This window comes from Manacus candei, unplaced genomic scaffold (assembly GCF_025592945.1).
Source record: "Manacus candei isolate 608988 ecotype Guabito, Panama unplaced genomic scaffold, ASM2559294v1 h1tg000044l, whole genome shotgun sequence".
In the NCBI taxonomy this organism is placed as follows: domain Eukaryota; kingdom Metazoa; phylum Chordata; class Aves; order Passeriformes; family Pipridae; genus Manacus; species Manacus candei.
The window spans coordinates 2,504,150-2,529,672 of NW_026138092.1; the positions used below are offsets into that span (position 1 = coordinate 2,504,150).

At 40.0% G+C, this 25,523-nt stretch overlaps 2 protein-coding genes across 7 annotated transcripts in view; one reads left to right on the top strand and one right to left on the bottom strand.

Moving 5' to 3' along the window:
* MIGA1 (mitoguardin 1) overlaps positions 1-12,556 on the bottom strand; it is a 33,566-nt gene extending 21,010 nt beyond the window's left edge. The window contains exons 1-7 of one of the 3 annotated variants that reach the window (XM_051796062.1): positions 12,471-12,556; positions 11,609-11,779; positions 9,274-9,451; positions 8,586-8,722; positions 8,202-8,328; positions 7,869-8,005; positions 6,987-7,110 (exon numbers count right to left, since the gene is read on the bottom strand). In XM_051796062.1, coding sequence (XP_051652022.1) covers positions 6,987-7,110; positions 7,869-8,005; positions 8,202-8,328; positions 8,586-8,722; positions 9,274-9,451; positions 11,609-11,707 — 802 coding nt within the window. In that variant the 5' untranslated portion in view covers positions 11,708-11,779; positions 12,471-12,556. Of the gene's footprint in view, positions 1-6,986; positions 7,111-7,868; positions 8,006-8,201; positions 8,329-8,585; positions 8,723-9,273; positions 9,452-11,608; positions 12,228-12,470 lie in introns of those variants that run through there. The other 2 variants (XM_051796061.1, XM_051796060.1) reach the window with 2 other exon arrangements.
* A 167-nt stretch (positions 12,557-12,723) lies between these two features.
* Positions 12,724-25,523, top strand: part of USP33 (ubiquitin specific peptidase 33) — a 33,196-nt gene continuing 20,396 nt past the window's right edge. For 2 of the 4 annotated variants that reach the window (XM_051796023.1, XM_051796024.1), the window contains exons 1-6: positions 12,725-13,066; positions 17,938-18,071; positions 19,122-19,175; positions 21,265-21,327; positions 21,750-21,902; positions 23,744-23,843. In XM_051796023.1, the coding sequence (XP_051651983.1) occupies positions 17,991-18,071; positions 19,122-19,175; positions 21,265-21,327; positions 21,750-21,902; positions 23,744-23,843 (451 nt within the window). In that variant the 5' untranslated portion in view covers positions 12,725-13,066; positions 17,938-17,990. Of the gene's footprint in view, positions 13,067-13,320; positions 13,769-17,937; positions 18,072-19,121; positions 19,176-21,264; positions 21,328-21,749; positions 21,903-23,743; positions 23,844-25,523 lie in introns of those variants that run through there. The other 2 variants (XM_051796021.1, XM_051796022.1) reach the window with 2 other exon arrangements.

A 25,523-nucleotide genomic window follows, 5' to 3' on the forward strand; every position in this document is an offset into this window, starting at 1 on the left:
CAAGCCCTGACATATGGAGAAAATGATCACACTCCTTCACACAAGAAGAAGGTAAATATGTATTTTTTTAACAGGTTTTAAAAAAATGGAGAAGATACTGGCCAGAGCTAAGCACTAGAATGAATGGCCAACAAAAAAAAATGCAGAAAGAACACTCAAAATACACGTCTTTAAAGTAGTGTTAGTCAGATGTGCTGTGGGGAGAGTGATAAACACATGGATTACCAGTGCTACCTGAGTACTACTGTGGGGCACCACCTGCATAAACTGCTGTACAAATGTTCCTTACTCATGAGAGGAACTGGAACAGCTTTTTCATATTTAACCCTTTTTATCAGGGATTTAAAATTGATGGCCAGAGAGGAAGGAAAAAGAGGGAGAAAGTAATTATGAGTCTTCCCAGGTAACTCTGGAACCAGGAAGCTCCTATAAAAGAGACAATTGCAGCTGTTCCTGTGTTCTCAGGAATGAGCAGAAACAGTTGAGACACTTTTTGTGTTGGGAGAACTGAGCAGGGAAGCACAGGAACAGCCAACTTAACAAAGTCTGGGAAATAAAATCATGTAGGTGGACTGGGGTTCAATTATAAGCAGCTTTCAGAGATAAAAGGAGGAGTAGCTCGTGCTTCATTTGAAAGGAAGCTCTTGAGGGAGAGATGCTGATTAAGGGAGGGGAATAATCCAATCAGAAAAACGAACAAAGGTGGTTTTTATAAGTAACAGTTAAGTCCATGTCAGGGAAGCCAATTTTAAATGGACAGGGCAAGACAAAACATGGCAGGAGTCAGGAAGTGAGAGAGACAAGGGCTTAGACAGGAGTTTTGGTGTGGACAGAAAGAAGACAGGTCTCGGGGGTGCCATTTAAGGAAAAGCAAGGAGGTGTATAAATAGCCTGCTCAGTTGGATCTAACAGCAAAGCTGGGGGGCAGATGGTGACAAAGGTCCTCAAAAACCAGAGACAGACTCTGTGATCTCAGGGGAAGTGTTTCTGTAAATCCCTATCCACACCAACCTCCACCTGAGTGACCAGTGAGTGACCTTGAGCTCTCCAGTGGACAGCAAAACAGATCGTCTGGAGCCACTGCTGAAAAGGTTTTAGCTTAAGACAAAACACAAACATACATTCCAGGTTATCAAATACCAACACACAGAGATACATAATATGAACACTAATAGTTTTCAGCACCGTTAACTTCACTGCATGTCCATGCAAAGCTACTTTGCATTTTTAGTAGAGTACTGCCAAAGTTGGGAGTCTCAGTGAAAAAGCCAAGCATTACAATCTTTTTATAGACAGCAGGTTTGCAGAAATATTTTTGCTTACAGTTCTAAGTTGAATTTTTAACTACCCATCTTATTCTACTATCCAGCATGATGCCTAGGTGCCTTCTGATAAAGAATTTTGCAGAAGGCAATTTAAGTGTTATTAATATTGAACAACATGCTTTTAAAGGAAAGTTTTAAATATTATTGCTTAGGAAAGACATTATCCAGTTCAAACATCTGCACTTTGAGTGCAGAGAATACTTTGAGTCTACTTGTGAGTCAGAAATAAGGAGTTGCACCAATAAGTTGCAATATGAGAGACCACATGATTTCATCAGTTACTGAACTTCAACAAACTGCAATAGCTAAAATTTATGTTAAAAATAGGCATTAGTTTTTTAAAAATAGGACTGGAATAATTTTTCTGGGCTTTTCTTCAGTCTTAGCTAGTAGTAATGCTTCCTTTCCTTTATATGAGCATTTCAGGGGATGAAAATATTTCCACACCTAAAAAAAAGAAAAAGCTGCTGTTTTCTTTTGTTTCCATTTCAACTCTGTTCCAGCCATTGGAAAATGTTTAGTCCTTCTCCAAGAAAGTAAGAAATCACTTAATGTAAATTTATCTTGGAGGAGAGCACAAACCAAACGGAAGGTTTCAAGCTATCATAAGAAGTTTCACAACTCTGAATTTATTTTATAGTATGTGCTAGGAGAGCTCACCTAAGTGAATTATTATTACAAAGTGCTCATCTCCTCGTTGGGGACTGGGAATTATAAACAGAAACATTTCTTGTGCATAATCAAATAAAACATAAAAAAAGCTAAAATTTTTCCAGTAACATTTTTGAGGTAGGAAGGAAAATACAGGCTTCTAGTTATTAATCCATGGACAGTAAAACATCATAGAAGTCGGGGTTAATAAAATACATAAAAAAGAGCTTTCAGCAGCTTCACTGATTTTTGGGGTTTTTAAGAGCAGCTGGAGAAAAGGTTCCTAACATGTAAATCAGTTCTCCAAACAGTTTTGTCAGTAGGTTAAAGGCTGTGCTTATTCTCTCCAAAATGCCAGACATATCTTGGAGTGTGAGAAGAAAATTAAAAAAAGAAACAGACAAACCTTTCAACAAAACCATCCGACAACACAGACCTCTGTGAGAGGTTTCACTGCAGCAGCTGAAACACTTCACTGGTTTGAAACTGCATAACTGATACACAACAAAAAGCAAATATTTTAAAAATTCAAAGGTATGCATTGAGTACTTTTTGATATGGCCAAAAAGTTGGAGGGCTGGTGTACACAAGCCACCATTAGTTTGAGTTCCTTTGTAGAGCAGAAATCAAAATAACAATATGAAGTATTAGGAATTTAGTAGTGACAAGGAGCCCCACAATTTGAGAATTTTCCCCTCTGACCTGCAATTCTGCTCGTAAGGAAAGCTATTGTTCCTCTCCCAGCTCTTTACATTCCTCCCAAGTTAGCTTGACTAACATTTCAAGTCTGCTAGAAAAGATCTAAATAGGAAAAAAAATAATAAATGAGGAGAACTTTCTTCAAGGACAGACTACAGAAAGTGCTGGAAGCTTTTAACCCTCTACCCCTTTACATTCATCACTCAGAAATAACAAGAAGAATATTTTGTTTCCCACTTTTCTGCCAATTGCCTCCTTTCTGGCTCATTCCTACCTCAAGAAAAAGTGTTTATAGGCTTCCCACGCTGCTTCCCAGCACTAAGAGGAACAGCAGAAAAACAATCCCTGTTTAGCCTTACCTATTTCTTTAAATTTCATGTCCAGAGGTATTTTTTTCTATAGAAATCCTCTTTTATCTTGCTGGTTTATATGATAATTCTGAAAGTCCAATGGAGAATGCAACAACAGTGAGCATAATGGCATTCCATTATTTCACCTATTTAAAATGCAAGTCTTTTCCAGGGCCTGTATTAATCATTTATAACTCAACAACAGCTAGCAGAGTTGAAAATTATTATGTGCAGTCATTTTTATTATTATATGAATAGAATTCTACCCCAGGGATAAAATGTATTTATTTATACCTGTATCTTCTGCACTGCTAAAAGTTGAATATTTAGAAATATCTGAATATTCTATAATCTCAGAACTACCTGTCATGGTAAGGATGAGAAGAAAACCACTTCAGAGCACATCAGGAAAGCCAGTGGTTGCAGTGAAAAGCTCTTGTTTTCCAGCAGGCTCCCAGGTGACCCATTCCTGACTCTCCCATGTGGCACATTTCCAGAGTCCCCTCCAGAGACTGAATTCTGCTTCTCAAAGCTGGTTGGCAAATTGTTCATCAGGCACAACCAATTTCCAACAGTCAGTGGGATCACAAAATGAAAAGCAAGTCTGTGGTGTGACTGATCAATGGCAGCACTGAGATCTTAATTTGACTGGGTGGAGGGAAATAATGATCTGGGAAGAATAAAACACTTAAAGGTTTAGAGAGGGAGCAGCATCTGGGACCAGCAGACAAGGAGGGGAGAGAGAAGGTTCAGGAGCTCCCCAAGTTTGATAGAAAACTTTACAGAGAAAGCAGAAAGTGAGGAATTGATAGAAATTTTTACCTTTATACGTCTCCTTCCTGACCAAATTTGGAGCTGGTTCTAACCCAAACAAGAATAAGTGCTAGTCAGACATTTCTGTAGCACTTGATAGCATTTGTCCAAGTGCCAGAGCCCTGTCTGCAGCTGGGGGGAATCACAGGCACTTCAGAGAGAGAAAATGGAAGACAAATGCACAAACTACAGCTAACCTTGTGTATCAGAGGGAAAAACAAAGCAAAGCATTTTCTGGTTACTGTTGGGGTCAACAGTGAAACCTGAAGCACAAGAGCTGGTTATGAGTATTCTGATGACAAGCTGCAAGTGTTATTATAGAATGGTTTGGGTTGGAAAGGACCTTAAACATCATCTTGTTCCAACCCCCTGCCATGGACAGGGACACTCTCCACCAGACCAGACTGCTCAGAGCCCCATCCAACCTGGCCTTGAACACATCCAGGGATGAGCCTTGGATCTTCCTCTCACAGAAGAACAAAAACCTCCCTCAAAACAGCATTAAAAAAAATAATCTTATTCTCAACACACTTCAGATGCAACATACTTCAGAACTTAACTTGGTTCCCCTGAACAACTAGAAATTTGATCTAGTTCTGACTTTGACAAGGCCTACAAATCCCCCAGCACCACATACCTTTCCCATATGTAAGCAGCTATTCAGAACAAGTCAGTCACCTCTCAGTATTGCTTCATTAAGGAGCTGACATACCCAACTTAAATCACACATTAGCTTGTTTTTCCAAAACAGATAAATCCTATGGTTTGTTTTGAGCTGTCTAGTATCTCCACATGTCCTGAGACATGAACAACAGAACTGGACACAGTATTCTAACCCCATACAAAACCCAGATTGCATCTCTGCCTCTGTGCTGGTGCCACCCTTTTCCCAAAGCCAAAGAGCAGCAATGGTCTTTTTTCTACAGCAACATGCCAAGAACTTACACTGATTGTGATGCATAATTTTCCTAATACATTCCAAGAATGTTTCCTCATAATTTTTCTTTTAAAATCTCTCATTTATATGTACAATCCATACTTGCCTGGATTCAATGTAATTTGTTAGATGGTAACCATTTAAACAGCTCATTCAGATCTTACTAACCTTTGTTCTTCATTAATCCAATGCTTTTAATGCCCTAAATTATAAATTTTTATCAACTGCCAGCTCTACAAATGACTTTATAATCAACCACACAGCTGTTAAAATTATAGCATTTGATCTTCCACAAAAAGTAAACCTCTCCCTTAAAGCAGACAGAAGTATAAATAAATGTTCATGTCAGTGAGATAACTATTATCACCTAATTTATGCTGTATCAATTCACCAAACTGCAGAGCTGACAAAAACCTACAGTCCGAGAAAAACCAACTACTGTGAAACTGTATCAATTGGCACTAAATATTTGTCTGGGTGCAAATTAGCAATTCTATTTCACAGGTATGAAGAGTTGGAGTTTGGGAGTTGTTTGGTCCTTTTTTCAAGACTTGGAATCTCCCAATCATTTGGAACATTCTCACTTTCCAAGATTACTGAATAGTAAGTGAGAGATTAGGGTGCTTTCTTTACGTAGCTTCTTTAAGAAGTTTTAGGTGTAAATCATCCAGGAACACATCTCAGCTGCCTCTTTTGCCACAAATGATATTTATTCCTACAGAGCACAGGAATTTATGATCCTGTTCAGAACTGTGGTTTGTATTTTGCAGCAGGGTATTACTCTTATTCTTAGTGTAAATGCTGTACCACATTTCTTTTGACCACTGGAATTCCATAATTTTCCTGGACTTGCTTATTCTTGTGACTCTTGAACCCCTCCATTCCTGTTGTTGTTAACAGTATCAAATATTGGACAAAAATCTTCCAAGCACCACAGCACTTGGAAGCAGATGATGTCCTGCTGTTCTCTAAAACATTCTGGAAAAGTGCAGCATTCTTTGATACATGACTTGCTGTTCAAGCCACAAATTCAGGATAATGAAGAGAAGCCCCAAATCCTGAACACAGAAAATGGTATTCACTGAACCAATTCATTACTTGTTTTCCTCACTCATCTGGGCCAGCACAACAAAATTCATAATAAAGTAACAGATATCTACTCAAGAAATCACAGATTTGTCCTAAGAAGAACATTTGAAAGGAATGAAATTCTCACAGCATTCTTGGCAAACAAGAATCCAGTTATCCCATCTACAAAAATAAACTATTAATTCAAAATATTTGCAAAGCAACCAAGCAAAACAGTAACTAAACACATGAAGCATCATGTTGAGTCCTTTGAATACCATTTTATTGATTTTGTTTGAGGACAGAAATTATAAAATGCAACATTCAAATGGTTTTCTGCTTTAAGGATTACATGTACAGGTGTATGGAAGTATGTCAGAAAGCCAGCTCTGACCCAAATTTAATTCCCACCTTGCTCAGAGGTGATTTCAGTGGATGCAGGAGGGCTAAGAGAGGACAGTGCTGCCACCTCGTGCCAGCCCAGTTGAACCCAGCAAACAACCCTGACAAAGTAACCCCTGAACGTGTTCTGCCCTTAAAGTCTGATGCTTCATCTTGAATTATAAAAGAGCACAATGGTATCGGTCTTGAACTACTCCTAAACCCAATTCTTTAAATAAAAATAATCAAACTATCACTACTTAATCAGCATGTCTGGCAGCAACTGCTCGTTTTGTTTGCCATTCCAACAGGTTAGTCACTCACAACTGTGATAATTTTCAGTCACCAGGGATAAGAGCTTTGATAATGATTATTAAGCTCAGATTAAGTCTTTCTAGTTTGGTCTTCATTTTTAGTAAAAAAAAAAAAACAAAACACTATGACAAACCATACACAGTTTGACAGTTCAAAAGATGCATGGAACTTCTACAACACCCATGCTTTAAAAGGGTGATATGATCTTACTGGATAAATATTTAAATACAGACAAGCTACAAAGAAAAAAAACTTTCCTTTTAATCCATTGTTATCTAAAATACAAGTACTTCATCAAACACTATATAATAATGGAAAGAACATGATTTTTTTTTCTCTGTTGACTCACTGACAAATATAATTCTGCTCAGTGGATATTTCAGTTCCACCTCCCCACCAAGAGCCATCATTAGAAGCAAAAAAAAGATGTAAAATAGCAGAACTCACCAACATCATTAGCTAGAGCAGCAGGATCAGAGACCCCAAGGGTGGCCTCAAACTCCTCCTGAAGACGATAAGCTCTTTGAAGAAGAGATTCAAGCTTATGAATGAATTCAGCACTGATGATATCCTGCAAGAAGACAGACATTAGAAGATTTTCTACTTGTTTACAGTCTGTAAGATTCCTTTGTAAAGTCTAAGGATATTAAGCCTTCAAAGAGCAAAGCATGCCACATTGTTCCTGTGCTGTTTGTAGGGAATTAGTCAGATGAACACTTCAGCTTCCAAAATATACACACTTTACTGAACACACATGTATTTTATTTAGAGTAATAAAAATCAAATCCGAATTTTAAAATACTTTTAAATTACCTGTGATGTTTACTGCACTAGAAATGAAAGCCACACGTGGTGTCTGTTTATTTCAAAATATTTTTAGCATTTAGTTGATAGGAACGGAGGAAAACAAAGTTCAGGTACCATTATTTGTGAATATTCACAAATTGATCATCTTTTCTGAGACCTGTCTTTGCTAAGCAGACACCCTCTTACATGATCATAAAAGGAAGAGATGACCCAAGGATTATGTGCAGAGAAGTAGCTGCTTGATAAGTCCATAATACCACAAGCAAACACTGATGTATCAGTAGCAATTGCCAAAAAATAAATAATGCTGATTCCCTTCCCGTGCCCTCCTCCAAATAATCAACAACAACAACAAAAAAATCAAAAGGAATGAAGTCAGATGTCCTTTAAGGGCAATACCAGTAAACTGGAAATGGAATTAATTCTCAAGTTTGGTAATGGAATTCCCATTTGAAAAGATTCAGGTAATAAAACACAAGGAATTACCAAGGCAGCACCAGATTACAGATTGAATATACTCACTTCTACACTTTCTTCTGCAATGGCATCTCCTGCTCCCAGCTTAATGGAACCACAGATGGCTTCATCTTCAGCTTGCCTGTTCCGAAAGGTCAGTGCCTGCTCCCAGCGCCGCAGGGCCTCCTCAAACAGCTCCATCCCTAGGGCAGAGCAGGAACACCCCCAGGCCATCAAACACAGCTCAGGGGCACTCACATTCCACAGACACAAGAAAATACACAGCAAAAATAAGGATGATTATCACAGAGATGTTCAGTTTTTAAAACAACAGCAATCCCCTGCCTTTTTACTGAGATCAGTAAAAGATTTTACTAAGAAGTTCTTATTGTGACTTACCCATCAAATATAAATTTTCAGGTGTAGTCACTGGAATATTGACAAGCTTAATGTCATCCTCATCTGCTTTATCCCAGGAATTAGAATTGGCACAAGCACAGCTGTGACAAGAGGTGGCACTCTGAACCTTAAAAAAAAAAAAACCACACAGATTTTGAAGTGTTGTTATAGAGAGGATCCTTAAAACCACATTCCTGTCAGAGTACATTACACCCAAGCCATGTGCCCAGAGGCTGGTTTTCCTCGGTGGGAAGGACAATTGGCTTCTCAGCATCTCCAGCCACCCTGCAGCTTGCTCAGGGAAGTTCCTTCAGCTCAGGGAAACCTTTAGATGCAGATTCACTGCAAGATGACAATCAAGAGCCTTAAAACACTTCTACTTACCGAGGTCAGGCTTTGGACTGAACCAGAGTATTTACTGAAGAGTCCTCCATTTGCATAGATACAAGACTGAGATCCTTTTTCCTTGGCAGAGCTCAGAGAAAGGGTCAAGTTTTGTCGACTGCTGGAACAACTAGAACCTAAGAGATACACTTATTTTACTTAAAGCTCCCACAAACTCAAAACATCGCATCTTTTGCAATTCTAACAAGAACTGAATTGCATTTACTCTTCTCAATAAAGTCCAGTTTAGAAGCAAACAACAATTATTCTGTTATTTATAGTTCTATGTGAGAAATTACACACTAGAACAGTCACTATCCATAACAACAACTATGCATTGGAGCATAATTATTTTCCTATTCTGTAAAAGATTAGATCTGCATTTCTCAGTATTAAGAATGGCAAAACCCATTGTTAATATACTATTCATAAGGGGAGTTTTAATCCAAATTCATGATTGAAACTTCACCTTTGGGAACAACACCACCTTCTTTATAAGACACTGTAATTTTGCTCCTAATTTGGCAAATGTAAAAATTTAACAATTCAAAGGTGCTCAGGTGTTCTATCCTGTGGAGACCATTAGAGGGATGGAGCACCTGTCCTGTGAGGAAAGGCTCACTGCCTCTTTTCTTCCTCTTCAAGAAAGCAACAAAAAAAAATCCAAGTTGGGAGTTCCAAGATGTACCTTTTTCTGAATCAGCTGCTTTGGTACACTCCAGTACCAGATGACTTGGTTCCCATGGGGGCACTTTCTTGTTTTTCTTTCCACGTCTTCTTTTAAAGTGATGGGCCAGAAAAATCACAGATATTGCACTCACTGCTGTTACTGTGAAAAGCTTCTTCAACCCAGGGGAAAGCTTTACCTGAAAATAAAATGTGACTTTGTTGAGAATATACACACAGAGAGACAGCTTGCAGCACCAAGAGCTATAAGGTATATTGCAAATCCACAAACTATGGGGTTCCAAGCAAATAACTTTCTAATAACCCTTTTTTAAAAAATTTCTTCTTAATGACACAGTAATGCCAGGCTTCAATTAATTCTCTAACAGCAAAAGAATACTGAGAAGGAACTCACCCCTCATAACTACACTGTGAAAGATCCCAAGGCCAACATTTGTGTGGGGTTTCAACTTGGGGAGAAGAGGTATTTAAACCTACTTCTCTAAATAAACAGTTTTAAAAAAAAATCACACTGTATTTTGGATATAGATCAACCATAGGTTTAGAGATGTTTAAATTATCAAATAAGAACCACGTATACAAGCAACTTCAACCAGAAGCCATTAGCAAAGTTTATAACATAGAAAGTGCCATTCAACTGGAAACTGCAGTCCACATTCACAAAATCTTTTGGAAACTCTTGCTGCTTGAGCAACAGACTACTGGGAGAAAGCCAGATCCACAGTCCTTGGGCCTAATATGGTGCTTCTGTAACGTGATTCCTCGTCCCAGAGAGAGAGCTGGGCACACAGAGGTTCAAAGACCCACAAGTGGATTCTTTTTAAACTTCTGTGTGCCTACAACAGGCATGATCATAAATAAAGAGTGAAATGAAAGCTCTAAGGAGAGGAGAGTCAATAGTTGCACATAATGGAGTTGCACATGGTATATTAAAAGGATATGAATATGCTGAAACATAAAAAAGAAATCAGTCATCTTGCAACGAGAATTTTAAAATATTCCAAATACAGAAAAAATATAAACAGATACAGGTAAGACTGAGAATATCTCCTTCTGGTTTTATATGCAGCAAACCAGAAGTATTTACAAGGAAATATGAAATATTACATAGCTTTTGCTGACGAGTGTCTAATTGGATAAAAATAAAATACAGTCATATTAACGACATGGGTTTCAAAAAGCAGAACATTTTTAGGACCTACTCATATCTATGAAAAAAATACTATTGGCATTTCTAATTATAAACTTTTGCTTAGTTATCCTGTCAGTAATTCAGCATGCACAGAATGGAAAAAAAAAATCTACTGGACCATATTTTGCACAACCAACTAGAAACTCTTTTTCTCATCCTGTGTACCATGGCACCAGAGGACTACAACTGAAATATTTTTCTCAAATAACTGTGACTTACTTCACTCTCTTTTATCATATATGTAGTTATAAGCAACTAATATGTATGTTCTCTGATTCTCTACTCAATTACAGCTCCTCCTCCCTGTCCTTGACATGCAGGTGCTCTACAGACAAATCTTGTGATTCCCTGCAGAAAAGGAATATCAGCTTCACATCACTTCCAGCTTTTGTCAACCTGGAAACTAAGAACATAATTTACTCTTCACCAAGACTCTCTGTGTTTCTAGTGAAAACTTGCCTACAATATCAATGAAAGAAAATACAACCAAATGACTCCAGGGCCACCTGTAAACAGAAATACTGTGATTAATGGAGCCTCGAGATTTTCTCTGAAGAAAATCTTTCCAGAAGTAAAATGGAACAAAGAAAACCAGCATAAAGGACTGAAGGTGCTTAAAAATCAGCCTGCTTTTAAAGAATCTTGTTCTAGTCATTGTAGCCCTTACTTAGTAAAATAAAAGTGACTCAAAAACTAGAATAAAGGTTTTTGTTTTACATTAATGAATTATCATTGAGATTAATTTGGCAAGCAGTACTGGCAATCTAGAAAGTATTTCACACCACACTTGATGCTATTACTCAAAATTTAGTGGCAGTTATGTTTAACTTTTGAATACCACAAAATTCTACAGGAAAAACAAAACTCGAGGATTTTGATATTTGGTGAGAGTCATTGCACTGTTACAAAATGGAGCCATACAAGCAGTGCAGGTAAAGCAAATGTGGGATGATGTACTAACCATTTATTAGCAGAAAAAGACAAAAAGCCCCACTTCTTTTAGTTCAGTGTTTTGAACAAACTACGCCCCAAGGTATTCTGTACAAATTTAATTCACGTCAAGCTCACAAGAGCACGTACAACATTGCAATAAACGCCTAAATGCATATCAAAAGCAACAGTATTTAGATAATGTGTTTATTACCTGGTTAAGAGAATAATACCAAGAAAGTGGGAGATGAAACACCCGCAGAGCTGCCGTCTTCAGAGAAAATCGTGTCTCAGCAACACCTTCTTCTGACATGGCTCCTTCTCTCCCATAACCTCATGAAGCGAAACTATCTCGAAAACAATCACAGATGGTCTCTGGAACACTCTGTCAAACGAGGGATACGTTACCAAGTTATGCAATGGAAAGCCCAGGACAGTTTTTCTTCTGCAAGCTCGAATCTCTTACATAACAGGTACATGACTTGTTTGATTGATGCTTTTGAGTATGGGCAAAATTAATAAGGAGACAGCAAATAAATCTGCTGGCTCGGCTCAGGCCCCGTTCGGTCCAGCCGCTCTGGACGGACCTGCAGATGTGACCAGGATCCACAGAGGGCTCGCTCACTATATCCTCCAAATCACGCACGGCAACAACCCTGCTCCTGAGATCACCGCTGTCGGAAGACCGTATTTGCCAGCTAAAAGAGTTAAGAGATTTGAGAGCAGCCAGGAAAAGTTCATCCCGCTCAGAGCTGCAGTTCCTTGGCAGGCACACGCCGTGAGGAACAAGCCCACAGCCTGACGCAATGCCCGGCCCGGCCGCCCCCCTCGCCCCCGGAGCTCGAGCACAACGCGAAGCCTCTGACCCGCGACTCCGGGGCCGCAACCGCGGCACGGCGGGAGGGAGGCGATGGAGGCAGAGCCCAGCTCCGCCCGGCCCCGCCGAGCCCTCCCCAGTGCGGGCGGGCGGGCGGCGGCCACAGCCGGGGCGCCCCCACGCCCCTCAGCCCCGGCCAAGGCGGGTGCGCCTCCCCCCGGGGCCGCGCCGCATCCCTACAGCCGCCGCCCTGGGTTACCTCTCCCTCCGCTCCCGCCCCGGCGCTGCCCGGGGACCGCCGGGATCCGCTTCCGGCACAGCGAGCAGCGGCCGGGCAGGAGGAGGAGCCGCCGCCGCATAAGGACAGCCCCGCGCCGTCAGGAGCCCGCGCCCGCCATCTTTACGCCGGGCAGGTTCCCGCCGCGCTGCGGGCGGGTGGGGAGAGCCTGGCGCCGCCATCTTTGTGCGGGGCAGCGCTCACGCAGGGCCGGCGGAGGCGCTCGGCGGCGCCATCTTTGATCGGGGCGCGACCCCCCTGCCCGCGCCGCGGCAGCCGCGCCCACCCGCGCGCGCGTGTGTGTGAGGGGCGGCCCCGGCGGAGCCGCGGCCCGGGTGCGCCTTGCCCTGCCCTGCCCTGCCCTGCCCTGCCCTGCCCTGCCCTGCCCTGCCTTGCCCTGCCTTGCCTTGCGCTGCTTTGCTTTGCACTGCCTTCCCCTGCCTTGCCTTGCCCTGCCTTGCCACAGTGCTGCACCGCCCCCGCACCGCCGCGGCACCGCCGCCGGCCCCGCAGACAGGGGTGAGCCCTCGGGGCCCGGCTGCGCTCCGGGCGCGGCGCGTCCTCCCGGCTGAGCTGCGGTAAGAGGGGAAGGGCCCCGCTGGGGCGGCGGGCGGTGTGCGGGGCCGCTCTCACAGCGCGGGGCGGTGGGAGCCGGCCCGGGGGCCCGGGCGGGGGGTGCGGGACCGGCCTCGGACCCCCGCGGGTCCCGGCGGGAGCTGCCGCGGTACCGCGGGTACCACGCGATCCCTGAAAACAGCGATTCACCCCTAAATTGCTCTGCTCTTCCCCTGGGTTATCCATGCGCAGGGATGGTCGATTACGAGGGGTAGGGGGCAAAAAGTGCGGGGTATCTGTCACCCAGTGGAAAATCACTGTAAGGCTTCGTCTGCAGAGCTTAGGCTGAGCCCGGGTCAGGAAAATCCTCTTAGAAATATAGAGGTCAGGTAATGGGTTCCATCGTTAGGGTTTGAAGCGGTGGCAGAAGGAAATGAAGGAATGGCCGGTGCACCCCGGAAAGGCAATATAAATGGAAAATGTCTGGCTCTGGGAAGGGGACATACCCTCGACTCAAGCCTTTTTTTAAATGGCCTTTCTCTTTGGCGACAGTTCTTCACGGCAGGAAAAAAAAAGCTGATGGAAGTGACTTAAAGCAATTGTGCCTTGCTTGAGTGGGTACCTCTTGGTGCATGAAGAGGAGGGGCAGGTATCTCTCCCCAGCTTCCTGAAGATGCTTTTGTCATTTACTGGGAAAATAGCAGGTTTTATGCTAAACAGATAAAGTAAGTTTTTTCAACCGGAGTTGGGATTGGCGTTGTCATTTTTTCAGAAGTGGGATGGTCTTGTTTACGGTTGATAGATTAAAAAAAGGTAGAAATAGGGAGGGATGGGAGATGAAATTCAAACCCACCTATTGAGCAACAGAATATAAAGGAATTTAAGTCAAGAAACTGGGAAGATTAACCTTGATTTCTCATATGCTAAGAAAGACCAGTTTCAAGTTTGGTAACAGTGTTATTTATGTATATTGTTATGCTGAAGTGATTTCTCTAAAGTTTATAAAGAGCAATGCAGTTCTTTAGAAAACCACTAGAAAAACATGTATCTTACCAAGATGAGTGCTACAGCTGAGGCTGTAGCTCCAATGGGCTTGAATAGTTTGGAGTGAATGCTGGTGAGTTTTTTCCTGAAGTGTGAAGGATATCAGTATGGTAAATAATTACTGAAGTTCCAGAGCTCTTTAGTGTTCTAAGTAATTAATTGATCAGGTACAAAATTGCACCATGTGTCACTCTTGCTTTGTTGCCATTTAAAAAAAAATGTGTTAAATGAAACTGTTCCAGTTTCATCACTAGTAAAATAACTGTGAGTGCAACTAAGAAGCCTGAACTTAAAGCTTACTGGTTTGATATGCTGTTATTCAGAGCTGTGCAGGCAAAATAATAAAAGCCTCTAATGAAGACACAATTGCTCATTCATGTAATTGATGTCTTCAGAATAATCCTTTTATTCTTAAAATCTTCTGTCATCATTCCCTTACTGAACTCTGTAAAATGATCTGATAAAATGGCTCCATATTTAGGACATCAGTGGAATATATCATAAATATATTTGTTTATTATGACATCTGTTGAAGTGTTAACTGCTGTAACAGACTTTTTGAAGGAATTCAAAATCTGTTTTGTTTCTTTAGGAGATAACTGGGCTCCCTGCAGGAACCTAAGATAATTTTCAAGATCAGTTGAATTCTCTTAGCGTTTGATGGGGTTTTTCTGTGGGTGTGATAGGCCTTCCATGGCAGGCACCACAGAAGTCTGTGATGCTGGGGAATTCTGCTGGATGATAAATAGGTTGTTGGTCACGATGGTTCATGTTTCTCTGATGGCTCATGTGAGCAAATTTTTTTGGTCAACAAAAAGACTAAACAGGAACACAAAAAACCCCAAGACTGGACTTCAAGATAATTTTTTTCTTTGAAGCTCTTTGACTCTGTTCATACACTAAGGAAAAATGTGTTGATAAGTCCTTCTTTGGAACGTTAAATGGTTCACTTTGTTGGATGATGGAGTATAATGCATTGAGACAGGTAGACTGAAACAAACCTTTCAGTGGAAACAGTTGAGAGAGCTGAAAATAGACTGCAGAGTTCTCTCCCAAACCATTGTTACTCTGTGATATCACGGGAGCCATGAAGTGGAGATAAACTCCAGCTTCGGAACAGGAGTATAAAATCCAATGCAGGAGGAACTTCAAAAGTAGGTTTTGTTTTGGTTTTTAATTACTGAAAATGCAAAGAAACGACTTTTGGGTGAGGTCAACGAGAGGCAGAAGCTGGAGAAAAAGTAGGTGTGATAGTGAGCTGCAGCAGCAGAGGAAGATAAGCAATCCCTTCAGATGGAGTAGGAAGTGGTGAAATGGAGGAAGGGCAGTGAGCGAGGGAGGGACTGCCCTGGGATTGCCAGGGCTGAGGTGAAGGATGAGTCATGGTTTTGAAATTAATTTTACAGTTTTAGACTTTCACATAAAATGATACCAAATGTGTTTCTGCAGCTAGGTATATTGAGCCACCAATGTCATGGCAGTACAGTGAGTTATCACAGTGCTGCAAGATGGAAGGAGGTGTGTAAGAATTCTGTGAGCAAAAGGTGAGAGAAAGGCCACTCAGCTTTGTTCAGAGATGTGAAGAATCTCTAGCATTGACTGGACTTGCACAAGGGATGTTCTCTGTATGGACAAGAATAGGGACCACATCCACAGGGATATGAGTTTGGACATGTTTTGGTCTTTCTGATGGTTATTAAAAGAGGTTCAGACAAGAAACAGAACCTGGCATGGGCAGAGCTCCTGGGTTTGGGTTTGTTCAGGGCTGCAGGTTTGGAGTTGTGCAGTTCCAGGTGTGGAAGGTCAAATACATTAAATGCAAATCTGGCAGCAGGAGGTGAAGTCTCCACTCGTTGCTTTGAATTGCTTGGAATAATGCATTCAGAAAGTTTCTTCCATTAAAAAAAGAATTTTTGATCTAAAGCTTTACTAATCCATTATATCAGTCTTTCTAAAGCGTTTGTATTAAATCAGCATTACTTCACACTGAATTTATTTCAGGTCCCCAGGGCTTTATTTGGAACTCACTTGTCCTTTTTTAACATTTTAACAGACCTTGCAAATGGGTGGGATGTAACACACAGTCCTGTTTCCATTTCTGTGCTGAAAAGGAATCTAACAGTTCAAAGAGGAATTGCTAATGTGCCTGAAGTTCAGGAGGGTTGGCCTGAAAAACTTTTCTTATTTGAAGTGTCTTTGAGTGATGGTGTGTGTAGGGTACAGACACTGAACTGAGGAAGTACTTCTCCAGCTGTTTTAGAGTACTGCTTTTTAAATGTCATGCCATTGGTCCAGGAAGAGAATTTAGACCTCAGCTAGAAAAAAATCTCCACTTATTAATTTACTGTAGTATCTGCAGTCTTGTGAGATAAGTTCTGAAGTGTTGTACTGAACAGCTGTTAACATGATATTAAAAAAGACTAAGATACAGACTGACGCATGAGTTTATGTATACATGTTATATATATAATAAATATATTGTATTATTTATGTACAAGTAATTGTTCATATGTAAAGAAAATATATTTAAGCATGTATATGAAGGTATGTACCTATTATTCCTATACAAATACTACATAATACTTTAATATTATTTGTATAACAGTATTTATAGGACTAAAATCAACTATTTAAACACATACACAGGCACATATAGAAAAAGCCTTTGATGAGCAAAGCCAGCTGAAATGACCCTTGATGCAAAGGATCTTTTTGCAAGGCAGTGGAAGTAAAAAGCAAGTCAGAGATAATAAAGTGGAAGTTTACTGGGCCTTGTGTCTGAGATGTCCACTAGGCAAGGTTTGTTTTCCCCCACGCTGTCAAAGCCAGGGGTTATTTAATAGTCAAAGGAGTGACTGGTTGTGTGGAAGGAACAAACCTAAAGCTGCCAAAGCAGCAGGCAAGGTGGAAAAAGATGTTGATAAGAGTGCTCAAGGCTGCAAACAGATCAAGAGATGTGCATCACTGAGGTGGGATGGAAGGTTAGTTGCAAGTCTCAATAAAGGAGTGCTAAATTGGAGAGATAATAACTGGGCAAAGAAAGTTAATGATTTCTTGGCCTTTGAAGAGATTGAGGCATCAGTGATAATTGTTTAACTGGACAAAACTGGAGCAAAGTTATTGGATGGTTCCTATGTGCATGAGTCAATTGGAGTATTTATATAAAAAGAATGTGACAGAGTTTATTTTTTTTTTAATTTTCCTTCTGTAAAACATCATAGCTTTCTATGCCACCATCAAAACAATAATGGCAAAGGGATTGTATTTGGCAGTCTTTATTTCTGACAAGTTTCTGTGTGTGCCTCAAAGACCTCGGTTGGGCAGAGAGAACTCACCCAGGTAAAAGCTCACTGAGCGTTCAGTGCTACGTGAGAGTGACAAGTTTCAGTTTGCTTTTGATATATAATATGTCTGAATCTAGAATGGCTTTGTAAATAAATAAAACCAAGATAAAGTTTCCTTATCCTTTGATAAGCACGTCCTGTGCTCCTGCAGTTCAGCCTTCACAGCTTCAGCAGTGCTGCAAAGATCCCTTTCCAGGATATCCAGTTTAAGCCACCATCAGTGCTAGGTTTGCTTGAAAACTGTAATTTTTATGGCATTGGGATGCCATGGTAGAGTCCAGGAAGTTAAATAATTAATCCAAATCAGCTCTACTCCTTTCAGGATTTTGTTACTTTATGCCCTAAAAGTCAGCAGGGTTTAGTTGGGGTTAATAAAATCATTTATACTAACTTCCTCTAAAAAGGCACGTTGTTTTAAAAGTTATATATATGTTACATATTAGGTATCCAATATTGCTCTGAACTGGAAGGAACTGGTTGTTACTCATTCTTGCTTCTGCTGGCAGGTGATTCCCTGGGGTTGAAGGTTCCAGCTCTGGGATCTCAGGAAGCTGCTGCAATGTCGTCGCCCGGCAGCGACTGCCCACACTTGGAATCAGTTGGGGAGATAACAAAAGAGGAATTGATCCAGAAATCCCATGTGAGTTGTAGCCATGTACTCTCTTCCTGTCACTATTAACTGCTCAGTTATTTAGGTACATATTTTAGTGTATTTTTATTTATAAGACGCATTTAAGTGTTAAGCGTGGGTAAAAACCTTCTCTGCTGGAATAGTAAAGTTTCAACAAAGTATGGGAAGAATTATGGACTTGAGGAAGCTGAAAAACTATTTTCCAGCACTTAACACTTAAAGAATGCCTTTGCCAGCAGTTTTCCAAAGCAAGTGATGGAACATTAGTTAAAAGAGTTAGCACAGCACCAAGCTGAACTGTACTTTCCTTGCCATTGTAGCACTGAGTTATTTGGAATGTTGTTGTGATATAGTACAACTGACTTGACTTCAAGTAGAAAATGTAACAAAGGAATTTATGCTCAAATTTACACGGATAACAGTTCTCTTTTTTGGTAGAGAAGACACAGTTTGAGAAAATGCCTCTACCTGAACTCTTGGTTTCGAGTTAGGATTAATAAATGGAACCAAAAAAGATCTTGTAACCCGTTTTAGTAGCTGGGAGGTGATGAAAAGTCAAACCTTTTCTGTCCATGGTGCTAAATTTCTTTATCTGAAAAATAACAGTTAATTTGCTGCTGAGGAGCACAGCATTTTTCTAATGTTGCATCTTTTTTGTGTAAACCTTTGCAGGTAGTGTCTGCAACAAGAAATATGCAGTTATTCCCTGTTCTATCACTTCCATCTATTTTTATGTTACATTTCTAGGAAAGACAAATTTTGAGGATTATTATAATAATGCCATATAATACAGGTTTATGCCTTATTTATAAGAACAGTTTTTTGGTTTAAGATGAAAAACCAGAGAGAGATCCAAGGTTTTAGTAGAAAAATATGCTGATCTTGAGATTATTATGTGAAGCAAACCAAAAATTTAGGTTGGTTCTAACATATCCTTTTGGGTTTTTTTGTCTTCAAGTTGCTCATCTGATACTAAGCTTTATAGTTTTGTCTTGAAGTTGTGGTTTAGTGGTGTAAGTAAGTGAAATAATACTTTGCTTTTGTGTTTAACTTCAACAGGGCACTTGCCAGGACTGTAAAGTCAGAGGCCCCAACCTTTGGGCATGCTTAGAGGTAGGTTGGTTTTTTGTTCCATAGCAGGGTCCTTTTCTAGTAATCCATAACTAAAGTTGGTAGTGGTTTTTTTTAAAGCAACATCTATAATTAAATCATTGAAATCAGTTTATTTAAGTTATTATTTAAAAGCAACACTTCTTCCGCAGTTCTTTATCTTTAAAATGTTTTACCCTCTATCAGGTACATGTTTCTTGTAATTTAAGAATAATGTGCTTAAAATGAGATTTATTTTTTTTTTAGTAAGAAGTAGCTTCTTGAGTTATGATACTTAGCTTCTAAGTTTTGGAGGTCTTTTAAATTTTTTCCCTGGGTGTGTAGATTTAAAAAATAATATTCCTGAATTAATTAAGTTACTTTTTATAAACCTCTCTTAGCATTTGTAGTAATAACATCTAACAGTAAATGCTGACATTTAAAAGATTAATACATACTCTGACTATTTATTCTTAAGCAAAACAAAGACAAAAAACTTATTTTCAAACTTGTAGAAGGTTGTATAAACATTCTTCATCCTTTGTACAAATTTTGTACAGTTTTTACCCTGGATATAGTTCTGTCTTAACTGTGCTTTTGCCTTACTCTTCTTGCTGTCTACCAAAAAATGTAATTTTCACTGTATTTTTAAAAAAATCAAAAAACAAAAGACTCTGAAAATGTTGCTACTCGTTGATCTGTGATACCAACAGGAAGGCATATGGCTAATTTAGATTATAAAGTGTCTCCAGTTCTTGGGACTTACAGTCTTTCCAGAGGTGGAAGTTTTACCCTGTAGCCTTGACTTCATTTCTTGGCAACTTTTCCTTAAGTACTGACAGTGAGAACTCCAGGCTAAGATGCCAACCTTTAGGTATATGTATGTTTTTAAAAAATCCACGTCATTAGTGTCCTTTTAAGTGGATTATGGTAAAGAGATCAGATTATTTTGCTCCTTCTGTCAATAACAGAGACGAAGGCAGAAAGAAACAGAGTCAATATCTTTTGTTAGATGGCTTGAAGTTTAATTACATATAAAAACCCTCTTGGGAGTAGGAAGAGGTGTTCAGGGATGCATCAGCCTGGCAGGTGGGGAAATGCTGTCAAGCTTAAAACCTGTTTTTCATTTCTCACATAGAGCTCTTAGCCCGTTACTGAAAAACTAAATTTCCTACCAACGTTTCCATAGGACAGGCTTGTAGTTGCTGTAGGACACTTAGTGTCACACTGTCACATTGCTCCTCTGGGATGAATTGGCACCTTGTCTTCACCTGTGTCACTAGAAAACCCTGGTGAGACCCCAGCATGTGAACTGTCTGTAACTTACCAAATACCTGTGCTTATTTAATGCAGAAAATCAACTGTGTTCAGCTGCTTTTTCACTGTGTAAATTAACACGCTGGGAGAGTTGTACAGATAACCTGCTGTGCCCTCCTCTGTGATTGTCTTGACTCATGCACATGAGGAATTAATGAAAACTGCTTGAAGATTGGCAGCTGCAAGATTCCACCCTCAGCTCAGCCAAATGTGTTTTGCAATGAGCATGATTAAAATCAGCAGTTATTCTGCATGTTATAACTAGACTGTAGTTTCTTAGCTGCGTAGTGCTGGAGACTCTTATTTAATGGTGAAGAAACTAATTAGTTGTGAACTAATACTGTGATAAATAGGCACTGGAGATAGGGGCATACAGGGATTTTTGCATAAATGTGTAGTGTTCTGAGGCTGTTGCCATTCAGTATTTTAGCATTTAGACCCTGGAGTAACTTTGTATTTTCTGTAACAGTCTTTACCAAATCGTGAACTGTAAAAATTACATGTTGACAAGAATATGAATAAATATATAAAAATGGCCAAAAAATATATTCCAAACACATTATACATCTAACACTGCCCATCAGTGAGAGAAATTAAATCTTGCAGCATTCTGTTTTTTGTTTTAGGTGATGCTATACTTATTTTAATGCTTACTGTGCATGTCTCTTGGTTAGTGTAGGACTGCAAGTTTGAAATTGGAGTGAATTTTAAAGGGACTGGCAGTATGTTCCTATTCTGTAAACCTCTTTGACACCACTTTTTAATTCAGTGTACTTCTTCATGTCTTGCTCAACAGAACAGATGCACCTACGTTGGCTGTGGTGAATCCCACGTGGATCACAGTACCACCCATTCCCAGGTATGTGTAATTGCTGCTAATCCAGCTCATTGCAACAGTGAAGTAAAGTTAGAGAACTTCTACTTTAGTGAAATCAATAACCTGTATTAACTAACTGTATGGAAGTTCAGTCAGCTGTGTTTGATTTTCATCTGAGAGAAGCAGGTCTTGCTAATTTAGGAGTATGTGAATTAAAGAGTTGGAATTACATATGACAGTGTCTTAGATTCTGATTGTACCTTTAGTGCTTTGTACTAAAGAGTGTTGAATAGTTTGTGCTAAAATTTCAGTAATTGAATTGCTCTCTTTTACTATTCTAACATACATACCCCTCTCTTTGTTGAAAGACCTAAAATATTAATACATCTGTTCTAGCTTGCATGTGGTAGCATTTCATTATTCCAAATTTCCCAATCACAGTTTTGGTTTTTGTTCTGTTTTAGGAGACAAAACACTGTCTAACTGTCAACCTCACCACACTCCGTGTTTGGTGTTATGCCTGTAGTAAGGAGGTGTTCCTGGATAGAAAACTGGGATCTCATTCTCCACTGCCAAGTGCAAGATCGTCTCACCAAGCACAAGAAAATAGCGTGCAGGTATTTTGTACCCCAGTGAAACAAAGGCAGCTGTAGCTTTGCAGTAAATATTGTGTTTTCTCTCAAGGGAGAAGCTGACTTTTCCTCCATTCTCGTGGCTGAACTTTTTTCTGAAAATGGGAGAGAAATTAATAGAATTTCTTTAAAGAAACGTTGCCCAGCTTCTGTGTTCTGCCTCTGTGTACTGAATGCTTTTTTCAAATTACTATCTAATTGTTTGTAATCTACAATCAGCTGTGAGGTACAGAAAAGGCACAGGGTTGAGTTTAAGGTTACAAGATTGCAGTAGTTCACCTGTGCTTCCCTCTTCTGTCAGCTCCTGAAAATGTTCCAAATGTGGGTGAAATATTGGTGTAGAATGACAAATGTATTGTGTTAGATTCACGTGGGAAAACACATATCAAACTAGAAATTGTGAGAGTGCTTTTAGTGCTCTGTGGCAGTTGGGATTGCCAGGGAAAAACTGTGGGCAATATCTGGGAAGTTCATATTAGTTAAGTAAAAAACAACCTTAAGACTGGAGTGTTCTGTGTGATTATGGCATCAAAGACAAGACCTTGTAAAAGTGCTCAGCTGTGCCTGACTCCACATTTATTAACAAATATCACAGTAACTGGAAAGTAAAATAATAAATAAAGCATTAGAGATGATATTGCAGGCAAGTTAGGGGGGAAAAAAATATAAGCAAAGCAGATGTTATACAGACAAATTTAAAACGTGCAGTTTCCACAAGGTTTGTTTGGATTTGGATTGTTGTTTGGGTTTTGCTTGTCTTCTCGTGGTTAGGTTTGCCTTCAGTGGCATCAGTACTGTTCCCTCTGATAATGTCTCTTCTAGATAAGCGTTGTCTTGGAGAAAGTTAGGTTGCAATTTCTTGCATGTATCTTAAAAAAAAAGTGTTATTTCTTTATTGCATATTTAATGTAGTCACATGAAATGACAGGTAACTTGGCTAAAATGATCACAAGTAGAAGTACAGTATTTCTAAATGTGTTTTGCTTGAGACTCAGAGCAGTAGAAAAGGGACCACGATGCACAGGTTGGGCAGAAAGAAGGGCAGTTTTTCAGTGTATGTAAAAGGAAATATCCTTTAATATTTTCACTTCAAAGTTTAGTGTTTAATATGAACGTAATCTGACCATTTTCTCATAAAATGCCAGCAGCTCAGCTGGAATAGAGCCATTGGAATTTTTTTAAATTTCTATTGTCTGGTCACTTGGAATGAAGCTGAGTTCAAGCTTCTGAACTTCTGTTCTATTAACCTGCTTTAATCTTCCAAGGAAACGGGAATAATACATAGAAAAATAAGTAGAACTCACAAAGTCTGTCAAACATTTTGTTTAGGGTTTTTTATTTATGTGCTTACAAAAAGAGCTTGTCATGCAATAAATGCCTGCCTGCCTAATGCTTTGTTTCTCTATTTGTACAATTTTCTTCCCAGAGTTTAATTTGCCTTCATTAACTGCAGTGAGCCATCTGGTGGCACATCAAAAACCCCTACACTGACTTTTGTGTGATGGCTCCTGTGTTAGCTCTTTGGTGCTGGCTTAGTTTTTTTATCCAAGACAAAGAAATTAAATCCCTGGTTTTGTTTTTTGATTCTTCAGCTGTTGTTATAAAATATTGCAGCGTTGATCTGAAAACAAAAACCTGGAGGGTTTCTTAGTAAACTTTCTCAGGGTATCTGTGGAATTCTGGTGTTGTCCCTTTGTGTGCAGTGAGATTTCAAAATGCGTTCACACAATTTCTGGATTTGTTGGTAAAATTATACAGAAGCTTAATTAAGAGGAAAAGTGATAAATACAAGTAAAAATACTTTTTTTTCTTTTTCTCCTTATAAGGATTTTAAAATACCTAGTAATCCCACACTGAAGATTCCACTAGCAGCTGTATTTGATGACTTAGATATAGAAGTGGAAGAGGATGAATTGAAGACTAGAGGTAATAAAAGCAAAATCCAGCCCTTTATTGCATGTGTATGTCTCCAGGTCTGTTCTCCAGCTATTTACTAGTTCTGTTTTAAGTGGAACTATTTCCTTTTCTGCTCCAACTAAGATCTCTATTTTTAGTTTCACCTTTCTTGCAGCAGTCTTTCCTTACCCTCAGAACAGAGGCTGTGGTGATAAATGTGCACTCATGCAAGCAGCAACAAAAACAAGAAAACATGTTGGAGTCCTGGTTGAGTTAGTTGTATTCTAGCCACTCTGGTGAAAGTAGGTTTTTATAAAATCAATTCTAATGTTTTCACCTGCCCTAAAAGGTTCCTGATTTGAATGCTTTCCTGCATTTTGAGTAACCCTTTTTGTAGCCTGTAGTATCCCAGTATGGGGCTTTGGTTATTTGTTTTTTCCTGTACATAATTGATTTAGTGCACTGCCAAACTTCATGATATCAAAGGTTACCCCACCCTAATATTAAACTAGTGTAAAGATGAAAATGAGAGTGATGAAATCCCAAACAGTGAAGTCTTAATTTCTCATTTCTTAAGAGAACACAGTAATTATTATTTCTTAGAAGTCTCAAATTCTTAGTGATCACTCTAAAAAGGATATATGTGTTTGATGGTAAAGAAAATATTTCTAAGCACCATTTTTTCAGAAAAATCTGGCCAGCACATTGTTGAGCTGTTGTTTTTGAGATGCCAGTGATGATAAAAAACTTATTCTAATTTATGCATGTTTTTGGGTTTGGTGGTTTTAGCTGGGCAAGAGTTAATTTTCTTACCAGTAGCTGCTCTGGGCCTGTGTTCTGGATTTGTGCTGGAAACAGTGTTGATAATACAGGGATGTTTGAGCATGAGCAGGGCTTGCACTCAGTCAGGGCCTTTCCTGCTCCTCACAGCACAGGGCTGGGGGTGCACAGTGAGCTGGGACAGCTCTGAGTGACCACAGGGATATTGCAGACCATATCCTGGGGGAAGAAGGAGGGAAGAGTGGGACTTTGAGTGCTTGTCTTCCCAAGTAACCACTACTGGGGATGGAGCCCTGGTTTCCTGGGGCAGCTGAGCCCCTGCCTGCCCACAAGGGTGCTGAATGCATCCCTTGTTCCATTCTGCTTCCATGGACAGCTCTTGCTGTCCCTATTAAACTGCCTTTGTGTCAACCCATGAGCTGTCTCACTTTTACTCTTCCAGCCCTCCCCCTGTGCCCCCCTGAGGGGGTGAGTGAGCCACTGTGGGGTTGAGTTTCTGGCTGTGGTTAAACCCCAGCGATGGGTCTGGTTTCTCCTTCGCTCACCCACCCCCAGCTTTCCCTCTCCTAATTCTGCTGGCACTGGTCACACAACCTGCCTTGGCCCTTCTGTTGTCTGGCACGGTCTTTCTGGATGTGTCACCACCCTACTAATTAGCCATCTGCCCTTCAATCATTAAGCCATGTGGTTTATTCCTAGTTAGCCTCTCCAACTCATGAGTGTATTTGTATAGCTCTCTATCTTGTCCTGTTAATATTTTGGGGAATATGACTTTGTAGGAGTAATGTGCAAGTACAATAATGTGTAAGTACAATTGTATTAAAGTTCCCAGTAATAACGATGTGTCTACATTAGGACATTTATCAAATTGAAAGGAAGGAACTTCTCTAGCCCCGTCTTAACTTTGTTCTGAAAATTTCTTCTGAAATG